The sequence below is a fragment of the Herpailurus yagouaroundi genome, unplaced genomic scaffold, assembly GCF_014898765.1.
Source record: "Herpailurus yagouaroundi ecotype Mexico unplaced genomic scaffold, PumYag 483, whole genome shotgun sequence".
Classification (NCBI taxonomy): Eukaryota; Metazoa; Chordata; class Mammalia; order Carnivora; family Felidae; genus Herpailurus; species Herpailurus yagouaroundi.
The window spans coordinates 4839403-4866778 of NW_024412700.1; the positions used below are offsets into that span (position 1 = coordinate 4839403).

The 27376-nt window shown below is 45.2% G+C and overlaps 1 protein-coding gene across 2 annotated transcripts in view; it reads left to right on the top strand.

Annotated features, from left to right (window-relative positions):
• Positions 1-429: 429 nt before the first annotated feature.
• UBE3C (ubiquitin protein ligase E3C) overlaps positions 430-27376 on the top strand; it is a 110778-nt gene continuing 83831 nt past the window's right edge. For both annotated transcript variants that reach the window (XM_040464505.1, XM_040464506.1), the window contains exons 1-6: positions 430-519; positions 16730-16783; positions 20259-20333; positions 20813-20959; positions 24488-24603; positions 25010-25167. In XM_040464505.1, coding sequence (XP_040320439.1) covers positions 445-519; positions 16730-16783; positions 20259-20333; positions 20813-20959; positions 24488-24603; positions 25010-25167 — 625 coding nt within the window. In that variant the 5' untranslated portion in view covers positions 430-444. The remainder of the gene's footprint in view (positions 520-16729; positions 16784-20258; positions 20334-20812; positions 20960-24487; positions 24604-25009; positions 25168-27376) is intronic.

The following is a 27376-nucleotide window of genomic DNA, read 5'->3' on the forward strand; positions in this document are numbered from 1 at the left end:
ATTATGGCTTTCCTTCCCGCCTACTATATTGAGTCAGTGGTTACTGGCTATGTAACTGTTATGCAAATATGAAGCAGTTAAAAAGCAAAGATTATCAGCAAATAAATTTTCAGTAGATGTTTTCGTGAAACGTAGTTGACTCAGACAGTTTTGTAGCGCTGCGCCTTAGAAACCTAAGCAGGTGTCATTTATTTGCAGCAGTGGGAATTTACTTATTTAGATCATTTACCTCTTTGATCCAGCCACCCTTGGAGAAGGGGGGGGGCACACAGTCGGGCCAGGGGGCGTAGATAATTTTGGGCTGAGTGTCTGTGGGTTGTCACCATGACAACCGTAGGGCAGGAGGCAGTCACGTGAGGGTATAGAAGAGAAGTGAGTGAAGTAGGGAGTATCACAGTAAATTTTGGGCCATCTGGGAGCTCTTTGGGATGGTGGTATACCAGAATGGAGGCACGAAGCTTGTTTTCCTTTTCGTGCTGTGTGTATCCTGTTTCCAGAACCCCAAGCAAATGGCATAAGGTTAGTGCCCTAGGCTTTTGTATGCTGGACTGGGATCCTTGCTACTATGTATATATGGACCTCGTTGCCATCGGGGAGGAGGGACAGCACGGACAGAAGTGGCCAGCCGCGGAGAAGTGGTAATCACCTACAGATTGCTCAACGTGGCTGGAGTCAGTGTTGGAGAGAAGGCCGGTGAGAGGCGGTCAGGGCCCAGATCACAAAGGTTCTGTGGGTCACACTCAGGCATATCCAGGCATGTGGGTGAGCCAGTGAGGGATTTTAAGCAGTAAAGTGACTGTGGGCAAACGGGTTTTGGAGAGATGAGTGTGGGGCAGTGCGGGTGGTCGGAGGCCAGGCGAGGGAGGGAGGCAGCCGCAGTTGTGCAGACGAGTAATGCGGGCCTGACGCACCGTGGTGGGCACCTGAGTGGAGGGGCCTTCGAGAGCCCGTGGACGAGGTAGAATCGGTGAGCTCTGCAATGAGAGGGGGCCCTTCAGGCGTTGGTCTGGGATTACCGGAGTGGAGAGTGAGGCCGTGAACCAAGACGTTAAATTCCTAGGGAGTTGTTCGGTTTGAGTGGTGGAGGGTGTTCAGGAAGCGCCGGTCTGGAGCTTTGGGTAGAGACCCGGAGTCCCTCAGTCCATCAGCAGGTGGTGGAAATTGTGCGATGCACAGAGTCCTCAGGAGAAAGGGTTCGCTCAGAAGGCTCCGAACAGAACTCCCACGGCTGCCAGCATTTACACAAGAGGCAGAGAAAGGGGCGTGCAAAGGCGATCGTGCCATCAGGACCTGGTGAGCGGAAGGCTAGCGTGATGTCCGTGTGTGGGTGGCCACCCTCGCCCCCAGACAGTAGCGTTAATGAGGGAATGCGCGGAGGCAGAGTGGGAAAAAGCAGGGACTGGTGGAGGACCGCGGACCTGTTGAATGAGGCTTTATTTTGAGGCCTTTGTGTTTTGCTGTAGCCACTCCTCTCTGCCTTGTGTTTAGACTCGATGTTATCCCAAAGCAGAGTCAAGTCGTTCCATCTCTTTTCTAAAATTAAAATTTTGTTTTATGTTTAAAAATTACCGTACATGGGGGCGCCTGGGTGGCTCCGTCGGTTAAGCGTCTGATGCTTGATTTCGGCTCAGGTCTTGAGCTCACTGTTCGCGGGATCAAGCTACGTGTCGGGCTTGAGCTGACAGTGTGGAGTGTGCTTGGGATTCTCTCTCTCTTCTCTCTCTGCCCTTCCCCCACTCGTTCCCCCTCTGTCTCTCAAAAAACATAAACTTAAAACAACTTGAAAATTAAAAAAAATACATGCTCATTGTGTGGACTTGGAAGTATTTATGTTTATTCTAAAAAAAAATTTTTTTTAATGTATATTTTTGAGAGAGCGAGAGAGAGACCAAGCGCAAGCAGGGGAGGGGCAGAGAGACAGGGAGGCACAGAATCCGAAGCAGGCTCCAGGCTCCGACTGAGCCACCCAGGCGCCTCCGTTTATCCTTTCTTTTTGGACATTTAGGTTGTTTGTTTTTATCGTGAACATCTTTAGAGCCAACAATGTAATTATTTTTTAGGATAAATTAAAGAAGTTGAATTGCTTGGTCAAAGTATGCACATTGTAAAGGCTTTTGATACACTTTGTTCTCTGGAAAACAGGAATCAGTTTCTATTCCCTGGTTGCTTGGGTTCAGTGCTGCCTTTGCTTCTTTGCCCCGCTGTCAGCCTCTCCAGCCTCTCGGGCCTTTTCTCTCCAGGGTGTTTCCGTTTCCTTCTTCCCTCCTTACAGGTAGGCAGGCCACCGTCCTCGTCCTCGGTATTTGTCCCCGGCAGGGTGCTTTGCCCCTGTGCTCTCGCTTCTTGACTTTTTAATTTTTTTTTCAACGTTTATTTATTTTTGGGACAGAGAGAGACAGAGCATGAACGGGGGAGGGGCAGAGAGAGAGGGAGACACAGAATCGGAAACAGGCTCCAGGCTCTGAGCCATCAGCCCAGAGCCCGACGCGGGGCTCGAACTCACGGACCGCGAGATCGTGACCTGGCTGAAGTCGGACGCTTAACCGACTGCGCCACCCAGGCGCCCCTTGACTTTTTAATTTAAATGTGTTAGCATTCCTTGGAAGTTCTTCCAAGGAAGAAATCAGAGCCAGAGAGTCCAGAACTTTGGCAAAAACTGCAGGGCTCGGGTGTCGGACCACTGGTCTGTGGTCCAGGACGCGCTGCTGGGGGTTGTGTGGCCTGCACACGCCGTGTCTGCCATCTCGCTGCGCTGCGGTTTCCCGTGGAAGGTCCAGGAGCACGTCCCCCAGGCCCTGGGAAGGTGGCTCCAATAAAACCCTACTTCCTTTTGAGTTAATTTTCCTTTTAATGAAGCTTTAATGCTCTAATGTTTTTAAGGGGCATCAGTAAACCCTGGTGTGTGGGCGAGCAGCACAATTCATACCACATACTTACTGCAAAACTTGAAGTTGTGTGGGGCGCCTGGGTGGCTCAGTCGGTTGAGCGTCAGGCTTCGGCTCAGGTCGTGATCTCGCGGTCTGTGAGTTCGAGCCCCGCGTCGGGCTCTGTGTTGACAGCTCGGAGCCTGGAATCTGCTTTGGATTCTGTATCTCCCTCTCTCTCTGCCCCTCCCCCACTCATGCTCAGTCTCTGTCTCAGAAATAAACATTAAAAAAAAATTAAAAAAGACAAACAAAACATGAAGTTGTGAAAAGCGTGATGGGAGCCTGAAAAAATGTTATCTCTGTGACCAACTGCAGTTTCATTGCTTATCTTTTCTGGGCTTCTCTTTTTCACAACTTGTAATACCAAAGTATTTCTTGTTAATCAGAAAGTCAGACTGAATTACTTTTAATATTACCTTGCTCTAATAATGTTTCCATTTCCAGTCAGGGGCCTTTAAAGCAGTGTTAACTTTTTTTTTAATTGAAAAAAAATTATAAAAACAATGAGACAGATCCATCCATCTAAAGACTCCTGATTTCCCCACTGTTACCAGTTTCTTCAGTGTCTGGAACTAGTGTAAACATAAATAAACATATCCCCCCATCACCTTTTCAGTGATAAGGAGAGAACGTACTACAGTTCTCCTGAGTGCTGTATCTTTTTTTTAATTAATTAATTAATTTTTTATTAAAAAAATTTGTTTTTAATGTTCATTTATTTTTGAGAGAGAGAGTGAGACGGGGGAGGGCCAGAGAGAGGGGGACACAGAATCGGAAGCGGGCTCCAGGCTCCGAGCTGTCAGCACAGAACCCGACGTGGGGCTCGAACCACGAACCGTGAGAACATGACCTGAGCCGAAGTCGGACGCCCACCCGACTGAGCCCCCCAGAAGCCCCTCCTGAGTGCTGTGTCGTAATGAGTCCACACCAGCACCTGTAGGTCTCTGGCGCTCTGTTTCCCAGGTGCGTCACGTTCCACTACCTGGTTTGTATCCTGTGAGTCTTTCCAGGTTTATCGGAATGGGATTTAAACTGTTGCATTTTGCTTTGGATACTTTATTTTTTAAAGTGGGCTCTTTTCTGATTATAAAATAATGTTTATTACAGAAAATTTTAAATTACTGCCATAAATAAAGAAAAATTACTTCTTTGGAACCCTCCCCTCTATTTAGAAGTAATACACTATTGATATGTGGATAAATGTTCTTCCAGTCTTTTTCTATATATTTTTTGAATTAGGAATCATTTTGCACATTTTGTTTTATAAATATGATATTTAACACTTACGGTATTTGATGCACCTTTAAATACTTTTTGCTTGCACGTGAAGTTAGTTTCTCTTGGATTTTCATAGAGGTTCTTAGGAAAAACCTGCAAATTGTAGGTTGTGCATTATTCACAAATAATACTTTTGCTAGCATTTAACATTTTAATTAACTCAAAACGAAGTGTTTTACTTGACTATTCTTTGAGTTGTGTAAAACTGCTCTTCTGTTAGTGCATGAGAGTGGGAAAATACCAACTTAAAACAGGTGTGAAACTGATTATTCTGTTTACACTGTTAAATGTAGTAAATTGCTAACGGAAAATAACCCAAATAGTGAAACAGAGGAAGCTTCATAATTGCTTTAAAAATCAAGATATTAATAAGCATGCTGAAGTTCTTTTTATATGGTTAGCGGTCTGTCTGAGCATTTGGTTTATGGAAATTACATTATATAAATGTACTTTGACTTCCACTCAGATTTTCGACCATAAATTTTTAAATTCGGATAGTTAATGAAATCTGATTTAAACTATATATGACTGATTTTTTTTTAAACTTCATTTTGTTACCCCTAAATGTGTTTAACAGCCAAAAACAAAAAACGTGTTTTGTCCTATTGAAAAACATCTTTGTTAATGGCATTTTTGAAGTTTGGCCACATTCAATTTTCAGAGGAGACAAGATAATGTGTCTAAAGCTCAAGGCTCAAATAGGGAGGGAAGTTTGCTTCATTCACTCTTGTTTACATGTTGAGGAAGAGAGGTAGTGTCACAGCTGTGGAGGGAAGATGAGGGTCGAAAGGACCGTGGGCGCCGACTCGTCACGCCAGAGACACTTGATGAGTGTGTTTTGTGAACTGGTATAGAACTGCTCCTGAGAATTCCCTGCTCTTTCTAGGCCTGTAGGGTTTAAAACGCAAGCGGTGCTTTCCAGTATGCATGTAACGAATCGGAGCGGTCACAGTCTCGGGGTTCTTCTTGGTGGTGCCTCCCTGTTCTTTTCCTCCCAGCCACTTCGTATGGACTTGTTTACGTGGAGCTGGTTTTGAAAATTTATGTCGTCTTGTGGCTTCACTGGTTTATTACAAAGGTGAGAACGTGTTCCATGGGCATGGGTGATAACTCAAGCAGTAGAAAATAGGAGAGGTCCACGTCCCCCCCCCCCCCCCCCCTCACCCCCCCCCCCCTCCCCCCCCACCGGGGCCGGAGAATAAACGGGTGTTCGGGGGGGGGGGATGGCCGGGGGCATGCTCCTCTCTCGTTTAAACACCTGCTAGAGCATGTGAAACAGGCTGCAGCACTCCTCTTACCGCCTGATAACCCATCTTGGAGATCGTTCCAGCTGAGCGCAGGCGGATTGACCGCATTCTTTTCGAGAGCCCGGTGATCCTGTGTGCAGTGAATGTTGCACAACTTATCTGTCTTATATTTTCATGGCCGTTTATGGTCAGTTTTTCACTAAGCAACATTGCAGTGCATATCCTTGTAAATAAGGCCTTGTAAATGCCTTTGTAAATGCCTTTAATTCGTATAGGTCACATTTCTAGAAGTGCTAGCTCAAAGGCTATGCACATTTGGGATGTCAGTAGATGCACCTCGATTGCTGAGGTGGGTTATCAGCGAATGAAAGTGCCTGCTGTCTGTAACTCACAGCAGCTCCCTGAGTCTTTGCCAAACAGATAGGGAAAAATCCTCTTTCGTTGGGTTTCTATTGCATATTTCTAAAATGAGTAAAAATGAAGTTCTTAGGTTTAGAAGATTTTTAGTTCTCTCTGCACTGTTTATATAGCTTTTGCTGATTTTACAAATAATTGGCTTTGCGTTATTATAGATAGTTGTTCCTATTTTGTTATTTTATTAACCTGTGTTATATTTTTCCATGTAGAAAGTTCTAATTTTTATGTACTCAAATTTATTAAATAAATGACAAACCGTAACAAGACTTAGTGTTGACGTGATACATCTTTCTTAGAGAAAGTCTTCTTTCATATGGAGATTTTTTTAGTGCTCATATTACCTTCACATTTTTATAGCTAGCCCTTTATATATATATATAAATCTTGTATCCGTTAGGGATCTGTTTTTTTTTTTTTTAAGTTTATTAATTTATTTTGAGAGAGTGGGGGAGAGAGTGAGAATCCCAAGCAGGCATGTGGGGCTTGAACTCACAAACCATGAGACCATGACCTGACACAAAACTGAGGGCGCTTAACCAGCTGAACCACCCAGGAGCCCTAGGGATCTATTTTGACGTATAGACTAAAGCTACATTGTTATTTATTTAGGTCACCCAGTTTTTCCAGTAATAGTTATTAAATAATACACATTCTATATAGATTTGAAATGCTACCTTTATCACAGGCTGATCTTTCTTTCCATTTGAGTCTCCCTGGAGAGTCTCTGAATTTGACCTGCCTGATCATGCTTTAGCCTCATTAGTGTAGGTCACTGTTTGTCCCAAAGTATGGTGTGTGATGATTTAGGTGGCACATGAAGGAACATTGTAAAAACTGAGCAGTGTTAATTTCAGTATAACTAGGGTGTCAGATCCGTGATTTCTCTGAAATGCTTGCTCACGATGAGGTTGTCAGCCAGGTGTCAGTGTTTGGTGGCTGCAGTTTGGGAATATGGGCATATGGAGTATGGACTATATACACGGCCTGTGTGGCTAGTGTGCATTTCTGTCCACTAAGTCTCCCTATGCATTGTGGTGGGGTTTATTCTTCTAGCAACCTGATGAATTTCACTGTCAGAAATTGATAGTTATTTTGCTAGTGTGAGCTACACGCAGGTATTGGTAATAGCAAATGGGGATTATGTCTGTGCCTTTATTTTTTCCCACCTGACCGCTGTGCCTGACGTGGGTTGGGGTTTTATGACAACAGAAAAATACGTCATTTTTGAAGTCTGAAGGTCAAGATTGTCTTGTAAATTAAGGCACTAAGGATAATTATGATTGTCATCATATGTCTTCATTTATAATAAGGACCACGTTAGCGAGCCGCTGGAACTAGCTTTTTAGTCTCGTAAGCTTACAGCCTGCATAGGAGGAAGCACAAATCAAACAAATGATAAGATTTTTGAGACGTGGTTTCTCATGCACTGGCTGAGAGAGTGAACCTATCCCATTATGAGCCCCGTCTCCATGTAAAACCACCGTGCTCAAGCTTTATTTTGAAACCATAAGGCGTACCACCCCTAAACCATTAAACTTTGGGGGAACAAACAGGAAAGATTTCTGAACAGCCTGAAAGTAAGTGTAGAATGGGACGGTGAATTAAATTAATGAAAAGTTGAGAACGCTTCATCTGGGGCATTGTATTTAATTACAAAGGCTAGAGCTGCTAATTGGCCAAAGGTATGATGAAAAGTGACTTTAGTAACAAAGTAAATAACCTCACTGTCCAGTGAGTCAGTTCGCGGATCACTCAGAGACAAGTGTGGCCAGTTTTCAGTCTCCAGGGAAGACAGAGCTGGTCTGTACACACTGAGGTGCTCACTGATGCTTTGAGATGAACACGAGCTGAATAAGTAAAGAAGTCTAACTTTTGTCTAGCTCCTCTTTTAATCTTCGTAACCTTTTAAAACCCATCGATGACTTTGTGACAGACAGGAACATAGACGTGATGTGTGGTGTTGTGGAAAAGCAGAGCTGGGCCAGACGCCGTGGTGGTCCAGTAGGGGCTTTGGTCCAGCGAGGGTCCCGCAGCAGAAGCTAGAGCCTCTCCTAGCCGAAGGGCGGTCTTGTCCCTTGCCCGTGTTTGAGAGGAGTACCTAACAGAGCGTCCGTTCGTCACTCCTGCGTAGGGGATTTAGTCCTCTAGCTTTGTGAAGATGGGGGCAGTCGTGACCAGCACCCTCTTCTCTCCATCCTGAGAGCAGAAAGGTCTCCTCTTGTCCGTCACTTCAAGAGGAGCGTCAGATCTTTGTGATGTAAACCTTTTACCTTGAGCCAGGGGAAGTACATCTTGACTGTGGGGGAAAGAATTGGGAACAACTTGAAGAAAGCACTTCGAATACCATGCGTACAGAGTCGAGCGAAGGTGTCCCTGAGCGGGGTGAGTGGGTGGGCACAAGCCCCATCCCTTTTCTAAAATCACCCCGAGACTAGTACCAAATAAAAGGGCGCATTCAGAAGGTCGGGCCCTGGACGCTTTCTTGAAACTGAAGCTTGTTGCACCATAGCCACACCTGGTGTTCTGGTTAGGAATTCGTTTTCAGAATCCAATTCTGTCAGAGAAGGGGGATAAATAACATTTGCCTGATCTAACGATGGACACGTGAGTCTGTGTTCTCTGTGGTGTTCGATATCAAAATTAAAAAATAAAATTATAGACTTAGCTTTCCCTGAAGCTTTACACAGCACCTCACACTCCTTTATTGGGATGATAAACTGTTCTTTTGCTTTGAGGAACCTAGTTTCTTTTTTTTAATTTTTATCTTTTGTTTATCTAAAAATTTTTTTTGATGTTTGTTTATTTTTGAGAGAAAGAAAGAGAGACAGAGTACAAGCAGGGGAGGGGCAGAGAGACAGGGAGACCCAGAATCCGAAGCAGTTCCAGGCTCCGAGCTGTCAGCGCAGAGCCTGATGTGGGGCTCGAGCCCACAAACCGTGAGATGATCTGAGCCAAAGTCGGACGCTCAACCGACTGAGCCACCCAGGCGCCCCAGGAACTTAGTCTCTGATAATTGTAATCCAGTGTTTCCTTTTTAATTTAGCTGATTTGAAATGTAAGAATGCAGTTTTGTTTTCATGGTGTTGAGTTTTAGGAGGAACTGGAGCTCAAGACAGCAGTACCGTAGGGCTCGTGATGGCCTCGTGCCTTCGCGCTGGTGGGCCTGGTCACCTGGGTGGCGTCTGCGGGGTTCTCCACGTTTGCTGTCTGTCCCGTAGTAGTTGATAAAGTGCTTAAGGAGGTACTTTGAGATCAGGCAAATCCTGTTTTTTTCCTCAAACTTCTGCCCACTAATTTCAGCATGCCTCGGTAGCTCTTGTCTGCAGTGTTTACTACTGTGGTGTTTGCTGATACCTTTCCTCTCTCCTACTTTTATCAACTGCATTCTGTGAGAAGAGATTTTTCTTCTGTCTTGTTTATATATTTATTTGATTATGTAAGTATGGAGGTATGGCTGATGTATTTTACCGTATGCAGTAACGTCTAAGGCCATCATCATTGCATAACCTCTCTCTAACTGTACGAGAATATTGGAAAAGCTCAGATTGAGGAGGAGAGTCCAAGATATAAAAGGTAAAGGTGGAGGAACTGTTAGAGATCGGTAGGGAGTAGGAAAAAAAAATGGGAATTAACTGCAGTGTAGGACCCTGGATGGGATCCTAGAACAGGCAGAGATCTTCAGTATAAAAATTGGTGAATTTCTAATGAAATTTGTGGTTCGGTTAGTGATACTGGCCCCATGTTAATTTCCTGTTCTTGCTAATGCAGTCTGGTTATGAAAGGGGCTAGGGTAAGAGACCGAGGGGATTAGGGAACTCACTATATCATTTCTGCAACTTTGTCTAAAATTAGTCCAAAGTTCAAAGTTTTAAAAGTTTAAAGAATAATACTAAGTGAATAACGATGCGGATGGTGTAGCTGTGCTAAAGCGTGTGACAGTGGCAGAGGAGTGTCCCTGAGACGCTGGTGTAGGTGGTGGTCTTGCTGGAGGGGGAGGGGCCTCCGTGCCGGGAGTCACCTTTCTTCACTCTTCCCTCTGTCCAGGTGCGCCCAGACGTGATCCTCCCCGTGCCGTCCTCCACCTTCCAGCCTCTGTGCCTGGGTACTGCGGACGATGTGGCATGTGTGGCCGTTACTCCCCACCTTTGCCGCCTCCCCCGCCCGCCCCCACCCCCGCTTTGTGCCGTAACTGACCGTGGACTCACCGTGGTGTGGGTTACTCTGTGGGCTCAGTCAGGGTTTGCTGTGGGGACGTGTTCAGACACTTGTCTCTACGGGCGGGTTTAGCGTGTCCAGAAGGGCAGCTTGGCGGTCAGAGGAGCTGGCCCGTCCACCTGAGCAGTCATACTTTCCAGATGCAGTTGGGCTCACCAACATTTGTAAGAGTGATTGATTAAGTAAGGAATGTTGATGAGATTTATAATACTTACAACATTTTGGAATTATTTGTTGACCTCCTGAGGGAATTTAGAACATTGGAATTATTGGTTGGATTTAGGATTTGTTTGGCCACTATTCCGATTTTGGTGGCACTAAATGTTGGTAGACAGATCAGGGCCTTTCTAATACCCACCTCAATAGATAAGTGATTTTACATTCTAGTCAACTTTAAAATCTTTCCAGTTTCAGATTTCCCAGTTGTACCTTTATTCTTTCTAAATTTAATCCTTCATTCATTCAGTTGGGCACAGTGCTAAATATCGGGATTATAAACACCAAGACACAGGCCTTGTTCTGAAGGAATTTATAATTTATTGAAGGAGAAACATACAATTAAAGTTACCTTTACTCTTTCCTCTGCAGGTGCATTAAGATAAAAAACATTTTTCTCTTTAAGTAGACACTTTGTTTTATCTATAAGTGATAAAACCCTGTAAATCTAGACCCTGCTAAATATTTCACATTGTCAGGCTTGTGTGGTTAGAGCTTGGTCCGCAGGGGCGCGGCCGTGGGCTCTCCGCCTGTGTGGCTGTGGGCCCCGCAGGGCTGCTTCCTCTCCTGCCGCGCGGTCTGCGCCTGCTCGTTCCCAGACTGGGGCCCAACGTGTACCTCCCTGTGCTCGGATCATTCCTTACTTGCGGCTGGAACTGATGGAGTTCAAGTTTTACTCTCTGATCTTCTGCTCGGAGGGCTGACAGTGCACTCCTCCCCACACCAACTGTGCCCACGCCAGCGCTCAGTGGCTAGCGCTCCGTGGCACGGCGTGTTGAACGGTGATCTGCCCATGGCGGAGGCTGCGTCCTTGTGGGTGCCACCCACGTTGCCTCCGTGGTTTTGACTAGCGCAGGTAGTCGCGTGCTCTGTGCCCTTCCACGAGCGTCTTCTGCGCCGAGGCCGTCGTCACTTCGGCGAGCTCCCGGCGGATGGTGTGGAGGAACGGGAATGACGGTGGCCTCCGAGGGGGAGCTTCGTGGGCGAGAGGACGTTTAAGCGGAGTCTCACCCGAGACGGGCGCGGCTTGGGTGCGTGCTGGGGTCAGGAGGGAAGTGGGGCCGCCCTGGGCAGAAGGGAGCAGGGCTTGAGGCCTAGGGATCTTGGGAGAGATGCGCTTGAGGCAGCACCAGGAGATGGCCCATGAGGAGCCGGGAGAAGAAGTGTTTTAGCCATGATACCCCCATGCTAAGGCTGTGTTTGAACTTGATCCCTCAGAGGACATTGGTGGTTGTCAGACTAGGTTCTCTGATAGGATGACTAACACGAAATAGAAAACAAGGGCAGTGGAGTGATGTTTTACATAAATTTGGTTAATTTAAATGGGCATTGAGAAGAGATGCTTGCTTGCTTGCTTTTTCTTTTTTAGTGTTTATCTATTTCTGAGAGACAGTGCGAGCCAGGGAGGGGCAGAGAGAGAGGGAGACACAGAATCTGAAGCAGGTTCAGGCTCCAAGCTGTCAGCACACCGCCCGACGTGGGGCTCGAACTCACAAACCGTGGGATCATGACCTGAGCCGAAGTCGGACGCTTAACTGACTGAGCCGCCCAGGCGCCCCGAGAAGAGATGATTCTTATATTTGACCTTCAGTGATCTTTTAGGAAACGATTGAGAATAGGTTGCAGTTTTTTGTTGGCTTTAAAGGGCTGGCAGCCTGATGTGACGTGATCCAGAAGGAGTCACAGGGGTCTCAGCTGAACTGTTGCTTTTGTTACCTGCTAACTCACGAGGCGCACCCCCGTCTCCGTGGCCCTGAATTGCGAGGGTGTCATCGCCTCCCTCCCATCCCTGCCGCCGTGGTGTGGGCTCCGCAGCCAGAGCTGGAGCCCTCGGGCCCATCCTCGGCCCGGAGCGGACTCTCCCACGGTCCCCGCCGAGTGCGGTTCATCCCGGCTCAGCTGTCTCGTGCGCTGTCCCTCCGCCCGCGCGGTTTCCCATCTCGTCGTCCTGCTCAACACCTCCTTCTAGGTTGCCTCTCAGATTTGCCGTTTCTTAGCGGTCCCTCAGTGGCCGAGGCAGAGCACCCCTCTTTCCCCGCGCTTGGACCCTGTTTGTACCTCGGTGCACGGGGGTGGACTGTCCGCCTTGTTCAGGGTTACTGCTGAGTAACGGCGTCTGGGACACAGCGCGTCCTCAGTAAGCAGGCTTCTTTGTCCTCCCGCCGCACTGTGAGCTCCTGGGGAGCAGGTGCCGTACTTACTTTGAAAATATCTAGGGCCTAGCATGATACACGATTCGCTGAGTACCTGCTGAGTGAATAGATATTCCTCCTGTGCCTCGTTTGAATGTCTTTTGAATGGGGACCACGCCGAGCGGCTCTGGCCCTGATCCGGCACTTGGTTACTGTTCAGGGGCTGCATAGGGATGATCTACTTAATTTATAGACATCGATTGTGTGGTCTGTCGCCCTTTCCTTTGTGCTGGGCTGGCTTTTTACGGCAGCCTCTGTGTCCTGCTCTGATTACTTAGTTCACCTTTTCTCGACATTTTGTATCCTGTGCTCTGAACTCTGAACTTCTGAACTCTGTCAGATTTTGGTGATTAAGACTTTTTTCTGTGGCCTCCTTCTCCCCATCAGCCTCCTTTCTGGTATATCTTCCAAATTACTTATGTCTTATGAAGACAAAGAATTTTTTTGATTTCTCAAAATGTAAAATAATAATGTTCTTTTTTGAAGTAAATGGTCTACTGCTTAGTGGGTTAATAAGTTCTAGCCCACCCGTGTTCAGGTCCTGGACCTTCCACTTTCACACCGCGACGAGGGAAGCCCTCCGTCCACGTTGGCCTCTGCGTGTTGCACCCGTGTCCTCCCCTCGTCCCTCCTGTGTAGGGCACGGTGCTTGGGTGTAGACAAATCAGTGCTGGTGGCAGCCAGTGCTGTTCTTAGAGTTGACTTTGTGGTGTGCCTGACTTGATGTGCGAGTTTGGCTGACCCCTCCCTGTAGCCCCTTTTCTTTTCCCTGCAGGATATTTCAGGAGCATGAGTATTCTCTGAAAGGCCTTTTCGGTTTCCAAAGTACAATTTTATTGTTGAAGTTACATATCAGGCTTTGGTGTGTGTCTGTATATCCAGTATTTTGGATTGCTTGCTATACTTCCTTTATTCTTTTTTTTTTTTTTTTTCATCGTTTATTTATTTTTGGGACAGAGAGAGACAGAGCATGAGCGGGGGAGGGGCAGAGAGAGAGGGAGACACAGAATCGGAAACAGGCTCCAGGCTCCGAGCCATCAGCCCAGAGCCCGACGCGGGGCTCGAACCCACGGACCGTGAGATCGTGACCTGGCTGAAGTCGGACGCTTAACCGACTGTGCCACCCAGGCGCCCCCCTTTATTCTTTTTAAATGAATTGTCTTTTGAGTAGGAGACTGTGTGGCTCCTGAGCACAGGTAGGAGGAGTGACCTTCATGTTTATACGATGTCCCGTGTCCAGGGAATTTGACTTACAGGCCATGAGAAGTTAAGAATACTCAACCGTCAACACGGCCAGCACTGTCTCTTGTGCTTGTGTGGCGCCTCCCACATCATAAGCTTCAGACTTAAATAGAATTTGTAAGAAATTCTAGTATTGAGTTAGAATCTAGTTGTGTGTTTTGATAGCTAGCACCTGTTTTGATTTCGAAGCTATCGATGCCTCGGTACCGTGTTGCTGGAACCCAAAGGTGCTTTTCAGCTGGTGTGCTCACTGCGTCTTTTAGACTGCTTTGTTCTACTTAAAGGAAGTGCTCATCAGTCATCTCGTAAGCATTTGTTGGATACATACGCACGCCGGATGTGGAAGTAAATGAGAGCAGCGAGGCGGAGGGAACCATGAAGTCCTGGAGCCCGCAGTACTGGGCTTTGGGGTTAGTGAGGCTGATGAGCTCGTTTGTGTGGGCAAGTAAATCTGGTGCCTGTTTCGCCAGCGTGGACCATTTTGGCTTGTTTAATTTCAGACACGAAATATGTTTTTTCATAGTTGTACCAGGGTATACCATTTTAAGAAATCTCAGCTCTTTAGCTATAACCAAATAATGAACATATATTAAATCTGGACAAATGGAGATAGAAGGAAAAGAAATTATGGACACAGGGATAATGGCTAGAAATTGGTCTATATTATTCTCTAGAAGCTGTCCATAATTCTGAGCATCATAACTTTGCACTTTTTACTATATAGAGTTTCCATTCTCCCTACTCCTTTTAATTAAAATTTAAAACAAAATATTTTTCTGACTTTCAACATGTGGTAGATAAAGGCTTTTTATTTGAAATTCAAGAAATGAAATTTTCTTTTAAAGTTTATTTTGAGAGAGAGTATATGTGCACGCGTGTGCATGAGCAGGGGAGGGGCAGAGAGAGGGAGAGAGAGAATCCCAAGCAGGCTCCGCACTGTCAGCACAGAGCCTGATGCAGGGCTTGAACCCACAAACTGAGATCATGACCTGAGCTGAGATCGAGAGTGGATGCTTAACCGACTGAGCCACTGAGGCACCCCAAGAAATGAAATTTTCTATAGTGGAAAATGGAGGATTTCTTTTCTTTCTTTAATGTTTATTTATTTTTGAGAGACTCAGATAGAGACAGAGCATGAGTGGTGTAGGGGCAGAGAGAGAGAGGGAGACACAGAATCTGAAGCAGGCTCCAGTCTCTGAGCTGTCCGCACAGAGCCCGACCCGGGGCTCAAACCCACGAACCATAAAGTCATGACCTGAGCCGAAGTCGGACACTTAACCGACTGAGCCACCCAGGCACCACTGTCCCCCCCCCCTTTTTTTGAGTAAGCTCTACTCCCTACGTGGGGCTTGAATTCATGACCCCAGGATCAAGAGTCGCACGCATGGCCTACTGACTGAGCCAGCCAGGTGCCCTGGATTTATTTCTTTGGTTTCAATTTTGTCGGTGAGAAATTTTTCATTCTGCACACTGTTGATTCACATATCAATGTATAATTTTTTTAATGTTTATTTATTTTTGGGAGGGAGAGAGAGAGAGCACGTGCACACACAGGCAGGGGAAGGGTAGAGAGAGGGGGACAGAGGATCCAAAGCGGGCTCTGCACTGACAGCAGAGAGCTGACGGGGGGCGGGGGGGTGGGGGCTCAAACTCCTGAACCAGGAGATCATGACATGAGCCGAAGTCGGACACAACCGACTTGGCCACCCAGGTGCCCCTCTCAATGTATAATTTTAAATTGGCTTAATTACTGGGGCGCCTGAGTGGCTCAGTCGGTTGAGCGTCCGACTTCAGCTCAGGTCACGATCTCGCGGTCCGTGAGTTCGAGCCCCGCGTCGGGCTCTGTGCTGACAGCTCGGAGCCCAGAGCCTGTTTCGGATTCTGTGTCTCCCTCTCTCTCTGCCCCTCCCCTGCTCATGCTCTGTCTCTCTCTGTCTCAAAAATAAATAAAAACATTAAAAAAAATTTTTAATTGGCTTAATTACTTGCCTTCTGACACTATTTTGATGGTGTGTTTGTTTTTGTTAAGAAATGTATTTATTTTTGTAATGATTCATATATAATGTCTTGGGCTGTTAGTTTTAGTTTGAATTACATTTGTAAAAATAAAATGCCCATTCACTGTAAACTGGAACACTTCGGGGGAGAGGAGAGTTGTCTTTATGTATTTGTATTTTATTAGGAATGTTTAACTTTCCCATTGATTGCTTTGGTTCCTTCTACATACCGAGTAATTTTGTTCAAAATTTAGTTTTACTTATGATGAAAAAAGATTTCTTTTAACATTCAGTAACAGTACAGAAATTGTTTTATCAAAATTTTTATTGAGATAATTGTACATTCATGTTCAGCTGTTAGGAATAATACAGAAAGCTCTCTTGTTTGCATTGCCTGATTTCCCCTGGGAGTTGTATTTTGCAAAACTAGTGTGATAATCACAACCAGGATATTGACATTGATATAATGCATTGACATTATTATTTTTTTTTTTTAATTTTTTTTAACGTTTATTTATTTTTGAGACAGAGAGAGACAGAGCATGAACGGGGGAGGGGCAGAGAGAGAGAGGGAGACACAGAATCGGAAGCAGGCTCCAGGCTCTGAGCCATCAGCCCAGAGCCCGATGCGGGGCTCGAACCCGCGGACCGCGAGATCGTGACCTGAGCCGAAGTCGGACGTTTAACCGACTGAGCCACCCAGGCGCCCCTGCATTGACATTATTCAGATATTTCTGGTTTCACGTGAAGTCTCTTGTGTGTGTAAAGAAATCAGAGTTTATTCCTGGAAAACTACTGTTAGTTAAAATACTCACTTTAATTAGATCTGTCATCTGGCAGGAGGGAACCATATAACCTCGTGTGCTCAGATTTCTCATTAAGTCAGAATGTTTGTATGATGCTTAGAATCCCTTTTGGGTCAAAACATTCTATAATTTTTGTATGAGAGCATTTTAGAATTTGAAATTACAACCTTCTTTCTCTTTTTTTGTGTTTAGGAAGAAAAGGCTTCTCTTTTACATCGTACTCAGGAAGAAAGAAGAAAGAGAGAGGTAAAAACAGTTTTATAATAGTCTCTTTAGATAAACATTTTTCCATAGCATTTAAATAAGGGTTGATTTTGCTGTTATATATATGCATGGTATGCATATGCATATATACATATTTTTACATCTATGAAACTTTAGAAACATTTCTGGATTTTTTTGGATTTTATAATAAGTAATTTATTCTGGAACCACTGTGGAAAAGATGGACTACAAGGGCAGTTTCCAGAATACAGGGGGAAAACAGGCTTTTATAAAGTTCAGTTGCTTGCTTGTGATATGGTTTCCAGAAGATCTGGAAAGACTTAGTATATAACGCTCATCTTTTGCCAAGCAGAAGAAGCAAACTCACTCTGAAGGCGGTTACCATAACTCTTTGTGAACAAGTAAAATAGATGAAAGGAGCTGTGACATTTGTTGTTTTATTCTTTCTCTTTTTAAATATCTGTTTATTTATTTTGAGAGAGAGTGCACACACATGCGCACATGTGGAGGAGGGGCAGAGGGAGGGAGAGAGGATGATCCCAGGCAGCCTCCGTGCTGTCAGCACAGAACCCGACACGGGGCCCGGTCCCACGACCCCCGAGGTCATGACCTCATGACACCAAGAGTCAGATGCTTAACTGGCTGAGCCACCTAGGCGCCCGTCTTATTCTTTATTTTACATTTCATCTTTCTGGTGACAGTGGCTTTATTTTATTGATTAATCGGCAATTGTGGTATTTTAGGCCTAATTTTCTAGATTTTTATTTTGTTTTCTAATAATTCATTTGTTCCTTTAAGAAATACTAATTGAGAGCTTGTTACATTCCAGGGACTGCTCTGCCTACAGGGGACACAGATAGTAAATAAGACCATGTTCTGGGCGCTTGGGATTCTCTCCCTCTCTCTGTCCCTCCCCCCCGCTCATCATGCACTTGCACACTTTCTTCTCTCTCTCAAAAAAAAAAAAAAAAAAAAAAAAAGCTTAAAAAGGGCGGATAATGTTCTTGTGTGGTTATAGAACACAGAGATTCACCAAGCTATTGAGACTGTGCTAAGTGCTGTGAGTGAGGTAGAGTGAGGTGATAATAACTGGGAAGGCCTGCTTTCGGGTAGGGCATTCAGGGAAGGACTCTCCGAGCTGGGTAGAGAGTTGAGCAGGATTCCTGAAGGAGGAAAAAGAAGCTCCTATGGAAAGCTGGAGGAAGAACTTTCTTGGTGCAGGAAGCAGCAAATATGGAGACTTTCAGGCGGGGTTTCTCACCCTCAGCACTGTTGACATCTTGGACTCATTAATTCTTTGTTGTGGGGCTTTATCCTGTACATCGAGGGGTGTGTAGCAGCCTCCAGGGCCTCTGTTCTACCCACTAGATGCCACAACACTCCCTCCCTCTGGTTGAGATAACCAAAAATGTCTCCAGAAGTTACCAAATGTGGTAAAATTGCTCACAGTTGAAAATGACCATTTATTGGTTAATGTCTTTTATCTTTTCTGGAAAACTCTCAGCTCTCATCTCTTCCAATAGTGTTTTAGCTCCATTCTTCCTCTCCTCTTCTTGGACTCAGATTACTTATGTATTTGACCTTGGCCTTATCCCGTACTCTTCTGTATATTTATCCTTTTGAATATTTCCGCTTTGGTTTGGGTATTTCTTCTGACCTAACTTCTAATTTACAGATTATCTCTTTACCAGTGTCTGATTGTCACATAATATCCATTAACCTGTGGATCAGAGTTTTATTTTAGTTGTAGAATTTTCTTTGATTCTTTTAATTTTATGAACATTTTAATTTTAATTGTCTTTTAATTTCGTGAATATAACTGTAGATTATTAAAGATAGTTTTTAAGCTCCAGTATTTGGATCACCTGTGGGTTTGTTGTTTGTCCTCTTGATTTTTAGTTCTTGTCTTTTGCCCGATTGTTTTGGTTGAATACTGACATTCTGTATTCCAAAATGAAGAGAGATCTGCAGGCTCTCGATGATGATCTCTTCTTTCTGGAAAGCATTGCATTTGATTTTGGCTGGCAGTAGGGAGAGGGATGGGTCGCCTTTAAATAATACAGAGTCGAGCTGATCTACAGCTGGTCTTCAGTCCTTGTCAGGATCCGTCTGTTTCCAGTCCAGCTGTGATGCAGCCGTTAGGTCCCGTCCCAGCCAGGACGCTGGGATGTCACCGAGACTTCCTCCTCGGTGAACAACCGAATGCATAAAAATAGTTAGAAAACTCCTGGGACAGTATATGGGTCTTTAATTAGGTGCTCTTAGAATCATCGTAGTAGTGAATAGAGTCCCAAACTAGGTTTAAGCTCAGGGCTTCCTTCGCTGTAACCACTTGAAGCTCAGAAAGCACGCTTGCGCGACCTGATTGGTCTTCTGGGTGAGTGTGTGTGTGCCTTTCAGGCCTGGCAGGTGGCACTCACCTGCCAGGTGGCATAGCATGAGACGGTGTCACGTGGTAAGATGGGCACAACTTTTAGTGTCACGCCTGAGTGTGAATCCTGACTCCCTTAGGTCTTTCGGCACCGGTGTCTTTATGGAAATTTCAGCTTCTGCATCATGAAACCGGGAGTGACGTTCATCTAAGGTTGTCAGGCGTCTCGGGGTTGGCGCGTCGTAGACTTTCAAGCGGTGGTGGCTACGTGGCTTGCGATGATGATGTGAAAAAAAAATTTGTTTTGCTAGGTCACTGGAAATTTTCAAGACAGTCTTAGGTCAGTCAAAACTAGAGTTTCCGCTTTGAAATGAGAAAGTGACTTTTAAAATTGATGTTCGTGTCGTCCGTTTTCCTTCCTGTATTGAAAACCGCAGTTGTTGGAAGTCTCACTGTGCTGGGAGGAGTGGAAGGTGGTGTCGCCATTTTGGCAAACAGTCCGGTAGCTCCTCACGTGCCAGTCCTGCTCGTGGGCGTGCACCCAAGAGAAACGTAACCGTGTCCACGCGAAACTTGGACATGAGTGTGTGCGGCAGCGATGTTCGCAGCAGCCCAGAGTGGGAACCGCCCGAGTGTCTATCGGGCGGTAAATGGTAAACCGTGGGACGGCCGCACAAGGAAATACCCTACGTACTGGCCGTAAAAAGTAGTGGAGTACCGACACGTGACACGACACGGCTCCGCCTTGAAAACGTCGTGCCAGGTGAACAAGGCCTGACACAAAAGGCCGCGCGTTATCTGCCTCCACGATAAGAAATGTCCGGAATAGGCAATCCCGTGCAGACGGAAATTCGGTCAGTGGTTGCCACGGATGTGGGGGGACCCGGGAGAGGGAACGAGAGACGAGTGCTAATGGGAACGGGGTGTGGAGTGGCTGATGAAAGTATTCTCAAATTAGATGGTGGTGGTAGTTGAACCTTGAAGATATTAAAGACTGGTAAGCGGTACGCTTGAAAGATTGAATTTTGTGGTATGTAAATTCTGTAGTTGTTTTTTTTTTAAGTCTTTACTAGCTAAATGTCAATTCACTCTGACCAATTGTTCCTTCCTCCCTTCATCATGCAGGAGGAAAGGCGAAGGTTGAAAAATGCAATAATCATACAGTCATTTATCCGAGGCTATCGAGACCGGAAACAGCAAGTAAGTTTGCTTTCAAGCTGAGAAAGAGTTGGAAAGGCCTGCCAGAGTTTGTTTCAGATAGGGCCTCGGAGTCTTAGAAGTGGAATCGTTTTGTGGGGATTTTAGTACACCTGTTTCATGACAGTTAATGTTGATAATAGCGTTTCCCCCAGAAATTAACCGTATTCGTTTATATTTACGTAAAGATTTACAGATAGGGGAGTTTTGAGGTGATTTTTAAATAATAAAAATAGAAACACGGGCTGCGGCTCAAGATCAAAGCGGAAGGAGGCGGCGGAAGACCATTTTAGGGGAGTGGAGGGTTTTTATTCCAATCCAGGTTTCCTGGGTTTCATTTCCCCTTTTCCCAAGAGCTGCCCCATCATGGCCCCCTCACTGCGCCCCCGCCGTGCAGACCCCAGGGCGCATGTGGACCGCGCCGCCCGCCCGTCACGCCCGTCACGCCCGTCACGCCCGTGTGTGGTTTCTCTCGTCTCCAGCACTCCATCCAGAGAAGCGCCTTTGACCGCTACGCCAGCGCCTCGCAGTCCGGTGGCACTTTCTCCATTGCCAGTGGTCCCAACCTTACCCTTTTGGTGAGGCGGCTTCTGTTTTTCTACAAACAGAACGAAGACTCAAAACGTTTGGTGAGTGTTAACTGTGTTCTCACTTACCCCTATTTATGGATTTTCCGGTGTTTTTTTTTTTAATGGGGCCAGATAACCCTGCAAAGGCATACGTCTTTCTGAACTTCCCTCAGCCCGCCACGGTAGGTCATCTTTGTGGTGTTGCGTTTCACCTCTTAGAGAGCGATAGAAATTTTCAGTAGTTTTTTTCATTTTTTTATTATGGAAAATGTCAAATATAAGAAAAAGTAGAATAATCTGGTGAGCCATCCTCCACGTACCCATTACTCAGCGTTGGTAGTCAGCAACACCTCTCTCACCCAGAGCCCCACGTACCTGTGCCTTCAGTCACTCTTGTGATGCGCACCTAAATATCATAGCATGTTATCTGTAAATATTTTAAAGTGTATTTACTGGGGGGAGGGGGGGGGGTAGAGAGAGAGGGAGAGAGAATCCTAAGCGGGCTCCGTGCTGTCAGTGTGGAGCCAGACGCCAGGCTTGACTTCACAGATGGTGAGATCATGACCTGAACCTAAATCAGGAGTCCCAGACACTTAATGGACTGAGCCACCCAGGTGCCCCTGTAAATACTTTAATATGAATCTGTGACCTACAGGGCCTTGCTCTTAAAACATTCAGAGGGCTACTGGAGGGGTTGTGGGAGGGGGGATGGGCTAAATGGGGAAGGGGCATTAAGGAATCTACTCCTGAAAGCATTGTTGCACTATATGCTAACTAATTTGGATGTAAGTTTAAAAAAAAAAATAAAATAAAAAAAATTAAAAAAAACAATTAAAGTTAATTTCTAAAAAACAAATTCAGAATATAATTGTAGTACTTTAAAATTTTATAGGCTTCTGATGTAATCAGTGATGAGGAACAGTGTTGAAAAATACCTATGGATGCATAGATGAATAAACTTTTAAAAAATGTAACTTGTTACTATGTCGTCTCTCAGGACATATTAAGAGATTTCTGTGTAACTCGTTTGGTTAGATACGTATTTATTCTCGGAAATTCTTGTTTACTTGTAATAAAAATTTCAGATTATATTAAACTTGGTACACAATGAAAAGTCAGTCTTCCACGCCCCAACCATATATACTAGAAAATCCCCAGAGGAAATGTAAATACAGAGGACAAAGGGACACTTTATTGTGGATCTGGTGTTTGGTTTTAATTTTCTTTAATTATTCTGGAGTTAATAATTGCCTCACTTTTGTTTAATTTTCTTGGGGTCTCTTGATAAAGTCGTCTTCCACTTTTGACAGGACTATGATGCTTCTCAGTGTAAATTTCCGTGACTGAAGATGTCAGTCAGGTAGTCTGATGCTTTGTTTTCCCAGGAGCTATTCTTGGATTTCCGAAACCTTTGCACCAGTTTGGATCCTTTGCCTCAAATTATCTTGGGAAAGTCACTCGCTTTGCTTCAGTTTTGGATCCTCCTTCCTGATTCCATTATCTTTTTGCTTTCTTTGTTTACTCCCTTCATATCCTCAGTTGACTTCCCAAGAAAGGGTGAATAAGGTGTTTTTAAAACTTGACGCATCTGCGTTTAGGAAATAATAACAATAAGTTAGGCAAAGTAAGTGTTTAAAGTAGTGATAGTACAGCCTTTCGGATGCCGTTGGTACATTTGTCAGGGTTGTAAAATACGGTATCCGAACGCAGTCCAGAGTGTTTAAGTGTCACTACTGCTTTGGGCTTTCTTATTTCATAGGCAACTTGAATCATAATTACTTGATTAATATATTTGCACCTTAGTCTTGAAGTTTCTATAATTGCCCTTTAGATTTTTCTAATGTTTAGTTACAGTACATGCTATTTTATTTGTTACTAGATGGCACATAATTGAGAATGAACTGCATGTCAGATTGGCAGAAAGTCTTGTATCCTATTAGTTCCTGAGAAAAGACGGACAGGTTAGCTCCAGACACCTCGTGAAGAAAGCTTGTGTGTAGGCAAGTTCATACTTGGAATGGGTCACAGAAATGATTTTCCCGAAACTTAGAACACGCTCTTGTTTTATAAAACGCTTTTGCGGGGCGCCTGCCTGGGTGGCTCAGTCGGTGAAGCGTCCGACTTCAGCTCAGGTCGTGATCTCGCGGTTTGTGAGTCCGAGCCGCATGTCGGGCTATCTGCTCTGAGCACGGAGCCCGCTTCGGATCCTCTGTCCCCCTCTCTTTCTGTCCCTCCCCCACTTGCATGTTCTCTCTCTCTCTCTCTCTCTCAAAACTGAACATTAAAAAAAAAAAAAAATGCTTTTGGGCGCCTGGGTGGCTCAGTCGGTTGAGCGTCCGACTTCAGCTCAGGTCACGATCTCGCGGTCCGTGAGTTCGAGCCCCGCGTCGGGCTCTGGGCTGATGGCTCAGAGCCTGGAGCCTGTTTCCGATTCTGTGTCTCCCTCTCTCTCTGCCCCTCCCCCGTTCATGCTCTGTCTCTCTCTGTCCCAAAAATAAACGTTAAAAAAAAAAATAAAAAAAAAAAGCTTTTGCGTGAATATTTTGTCTGATAACAATTTTATATGAAATAAGTGTTCCTGTCAGAGGAGAAACGCCTTAAAGATAACAGGCAGAGGGAAGGTTATGTGGCACATTGATAAGTAGCCACATTTAAGAAGCCGTCTTAATTTTAACTCGTTCTAATGGGTCTCATGAAGTGAACAAAAAACAGTTTTATGAAAATGTGGCAGAGAAAGTAGAAGAGATTCCTTGTTAAGTCCTGAGTTTTCGAAATCATTTCTGGTAGCCACGCCCATAGTAGGTAGGCCTCCAGGGTGCAAGTCAGACAGAAATCCAACTCAGCATCCGCGGAGTTCACTGACCAGTCGTTGTGTCCAGGAGACTGGGCAGTTCTGGCCACATCCCTGACTTTTTTTCCCCCCAAATCTACTGAGGTATAGTTGACAAGTAAAGCTGTAGGATAGTTAAAGGGTACACCATGATGATTGGACGAATATCGACATTGTGAAAGGATCTCTCCCTTCTCCATCGCCTGGCATCCTACATGGAATAGTGGGGCCCTGTGATTGCCTTTCCTACCCAAATTTCATGGACTTAGGGAAGGGGAATATCCAAAAGGAAAGGATGCTGGAGAGACAGAGGCAAAAAGTAAAAAGAAGAAACTGATATCCTTATGTACGTTATGATTAATACTATAGTTCTCATTTATTTTTCACTGTGGATTGCTGATTGTTGCAAATGAACTGTTGTTAGTTCAGATTCAGATGAGTCTTTTTGTTAATGTTTGTTGATTCATTTTTTGAGAGAGAGAGAGGGAGACACAGAATCCGAAGCAGGCTCCAGGCTCTGAGCCGTCAGCACAGAGCCCGACGTGTGACTCGCACTCACGAACCTTGAGGTCGCGACCTGAGCCGAAGTCGGGTGCTCAACCGACTGAGCTGCCCAGGCGCCCCTAGAAGATTTACTTTTTATCATGTTTGATTAAGTATCTCCTTACAATTCAGGAAATTTGGAGTGTTATGCAATGCAGTAAACAGTGAGCTTTTATGGATTGAGAGTGACCTATACGTATGTTTTGCTGTTTCAGATATGGATGTATCAGAACTTAATTAAACACAGCTCTCTGTTTGTCCAGCAGTTGGATGGATCTGAGAGACTTACATGCTTATTTCAAATAAAGAGATTGATGAGCCTCTGCTGCAGGTAAATCCCATCTAGTCAGCTCCTTGCTACAGGTGTGCCATGTGTTGAAGGCGTCTTTGAAGATGATAGGCACTGGGAGAGATCCAGGCATTGTAAGAATCCTACACGATGCTTGCGATCGTTGATTTTTTTCGTCTGTTTCTCCCTTTGTGATTGTGCATTTTTCCTCTCCGTGAACCCAATGCCGCCATGCTGATTGGCCCATAATAAGCACTGCAAAAAAATGTGAGTGACAGAACGTGTGATTATTTTCCTGTCTACCTTTGAGTCCTGCTTCTGTTCCGAGACACGCGCTAGCAGAGCAGAGTGGTTCGGGCCTTGCTGTAGTGAGCGAGAATAATTGAAGGGGGCTCAGGGTGACGTTCGCCATCCAGTACACGCGTGAAGACTTTTTTCTTTTTTACAGGTTATTGCAGAACTGTAATGACGACAGTTTGAATGTTGCACTTCCAATGAGAATGCTCGAGGTGTTTTCGTCTGAGAATACTTACTTGCCTGTTTTACGAGACGCCAGCTACGTGGTGTCCATAATTGAACAGATTTTGCACTACATGATTCAAAATGGTAAGTAGCAGCCAGGCTCAGGGCTGTGGGTTGGCGTTACCGTGCGAGTGCGCGCAGTGGGGTACTCTGTGCGGCTTGCGCACGGGCTCTGGACCCCCACATGGGACGGACCGGGCGCCGTGCCCTACCGGGGGTGTGCACCGCTGAGGGGTGTGTGCCCGATTTGTCCTGGGCTCCACCCGCCCCGAACACCTGGATGTGCCCACTGGATATGTAAAGCAGGCTTTACACTTGCCTGCTGCTTGAAAATGAAGCAAACGGACGCAGGCCGTCGGAAACCTCTCCGGGTCCTCCCACAGCCGGTCCTCCCGCGTCCTGAGCTGGTAGGAGCGTCGGTGCCGCGAGTCCGTGAGCTCTGGCAGCGGGAAGCCTGTCTCAGGAAAAAGCACACTTTGTCTTCATGTCGGTTCAGTGGAGGAGAGTTAAAGATACTTCGTTGGTTTGGATTTTCTTACTGACCGGGTGTGAGAGCTTTTATGCCCCGACACCCTTCTGAACGTGCCTGTCACGTGACACATAATGACCTGGGTCTGAAATTCTTGTGCAGACACATCAGTGACTCTGTTTCGGAGAAAGACTATGAAACACCCATGGTTTCTAAAGCTTTTATGACAAATGAAGCGGGGTGTGAAACACACATTTAAAAATCTGGTTCCCAGTGTTCTCACAGGTCAAACCCTTCAGGGTGTGGACTTCAGAGGTTTTAGTGGTAGGAGGAGCTATAGGTGATTCTGGAATGCAGTAGTCACTGATGAAAACATAAATAAGTTTCCTTTTGTTTTTTGGAGGTGATGGGTTAATCTAGGCTAAATCTAGCTAGTTGAATCCTCAGTACAAAAACTGTAAACATTAAGTTCTTACACCCCCCAACCTTACTGTTTGGTTTAAAAAGAAAGAAAGTGGGGCGCCTGGGTGGCGCAGTCGGTTAAGCGTCCGACTTCAGCCAGGTCACGATCTCGTGGTCCGTGAGTTCGAGCCCCGCGTCAGGGCTTATGGCTCAGAGCCTGGAGCCTGTTTCCGATTCTGTGTCTCCCTCTCTCTCTGCCCCTCCCCCGTTCATGCTCTGTCTCTCTCTGTCCCAAAAATAAATAAACGTTAAAAAGAAAGAAAGAAACCCTACTTCATTTGTTGAAAAATTAGGGAGTCAACTAAAAGTAATTTAAATTTGTGCAATTTGATCTTTGAAAACACAACTTAATGGTAATTAGAAATGGTCCTTTGTACCAGTCGATGCATTATTATGCGTGTTGATTTAAGGCTGAGCAGTCAGTGAGAATCTTTAGTTTTCTTGTTTTCCAAAAGTATAAAGAAGATAACTAAGACTGCGTTGTTTTGTGTCGAGAACTAGAAAATGGTGCCAAGTCTCACACCGAAACCGCCACTTGTAGCTTCTAGCATCTTCTGTTGTAAAGGCACGTGGTTGTTTTGATAAATTACTTCCTGACTTTTTTTTCTTTCATTGCTGAACTACAGCTAACCTACAGTTATGTTAGTTTCAGGTGCAACAGTTCTGAACAAGCACCAGTGCTCGCCACGATAAGGGCGATCACCAGCCGTCACCACGCGACATTTCTGTTCCCTATGCTCCGCTTTTCACCTCTGTGACTTCTTTATTTAACTGGAAGCTCGTACCTCTTACTTCCATTCACCTGATTCTCCCTCACAGTATTAGTCTATAAAGTTTTGGCATTACTTATTAATTATAGTTTCTATTATACGTTACGAGCTGTGACTTAACGTGAAGCTTTTTAACAAACGCACTGAACTTAGTTCTCTAGTCACGTTGTCAGTTAATCTCTTCAATACTTACTTAGATTGATGTTGATACATTAATGCTCTAATATTTAAAAAATTTTCTTGACGTGGTGTTTTTTAAAATTCTTGATAGATTCCCTATGCTGTACTTTTTTAAATCTCTGTGACTGAATTATTTTATGACTGGAAAATTGTATCTCTTAATCCCCTTAATCTCTTTCACGCACTTAGATCTTTTAGTTTCATAGCAGAGGAGCTTCAAGCTTCCCTGTTTCACTAGTGATCAAAACATATGAGGTTTGAAATGGGTATAGTTACAAAGTAGTTCTAAAGAGGGCGGCCCCGCTGGCTCAGCTGGTAGAGCAGGTGACTCTTGATGTCGCGGTTGTGAGTTCGAGCCTCATGTTGAATGTAGAGATTACTTAAAATCTTCAAAAAAAAAAAAAAAGTCTAG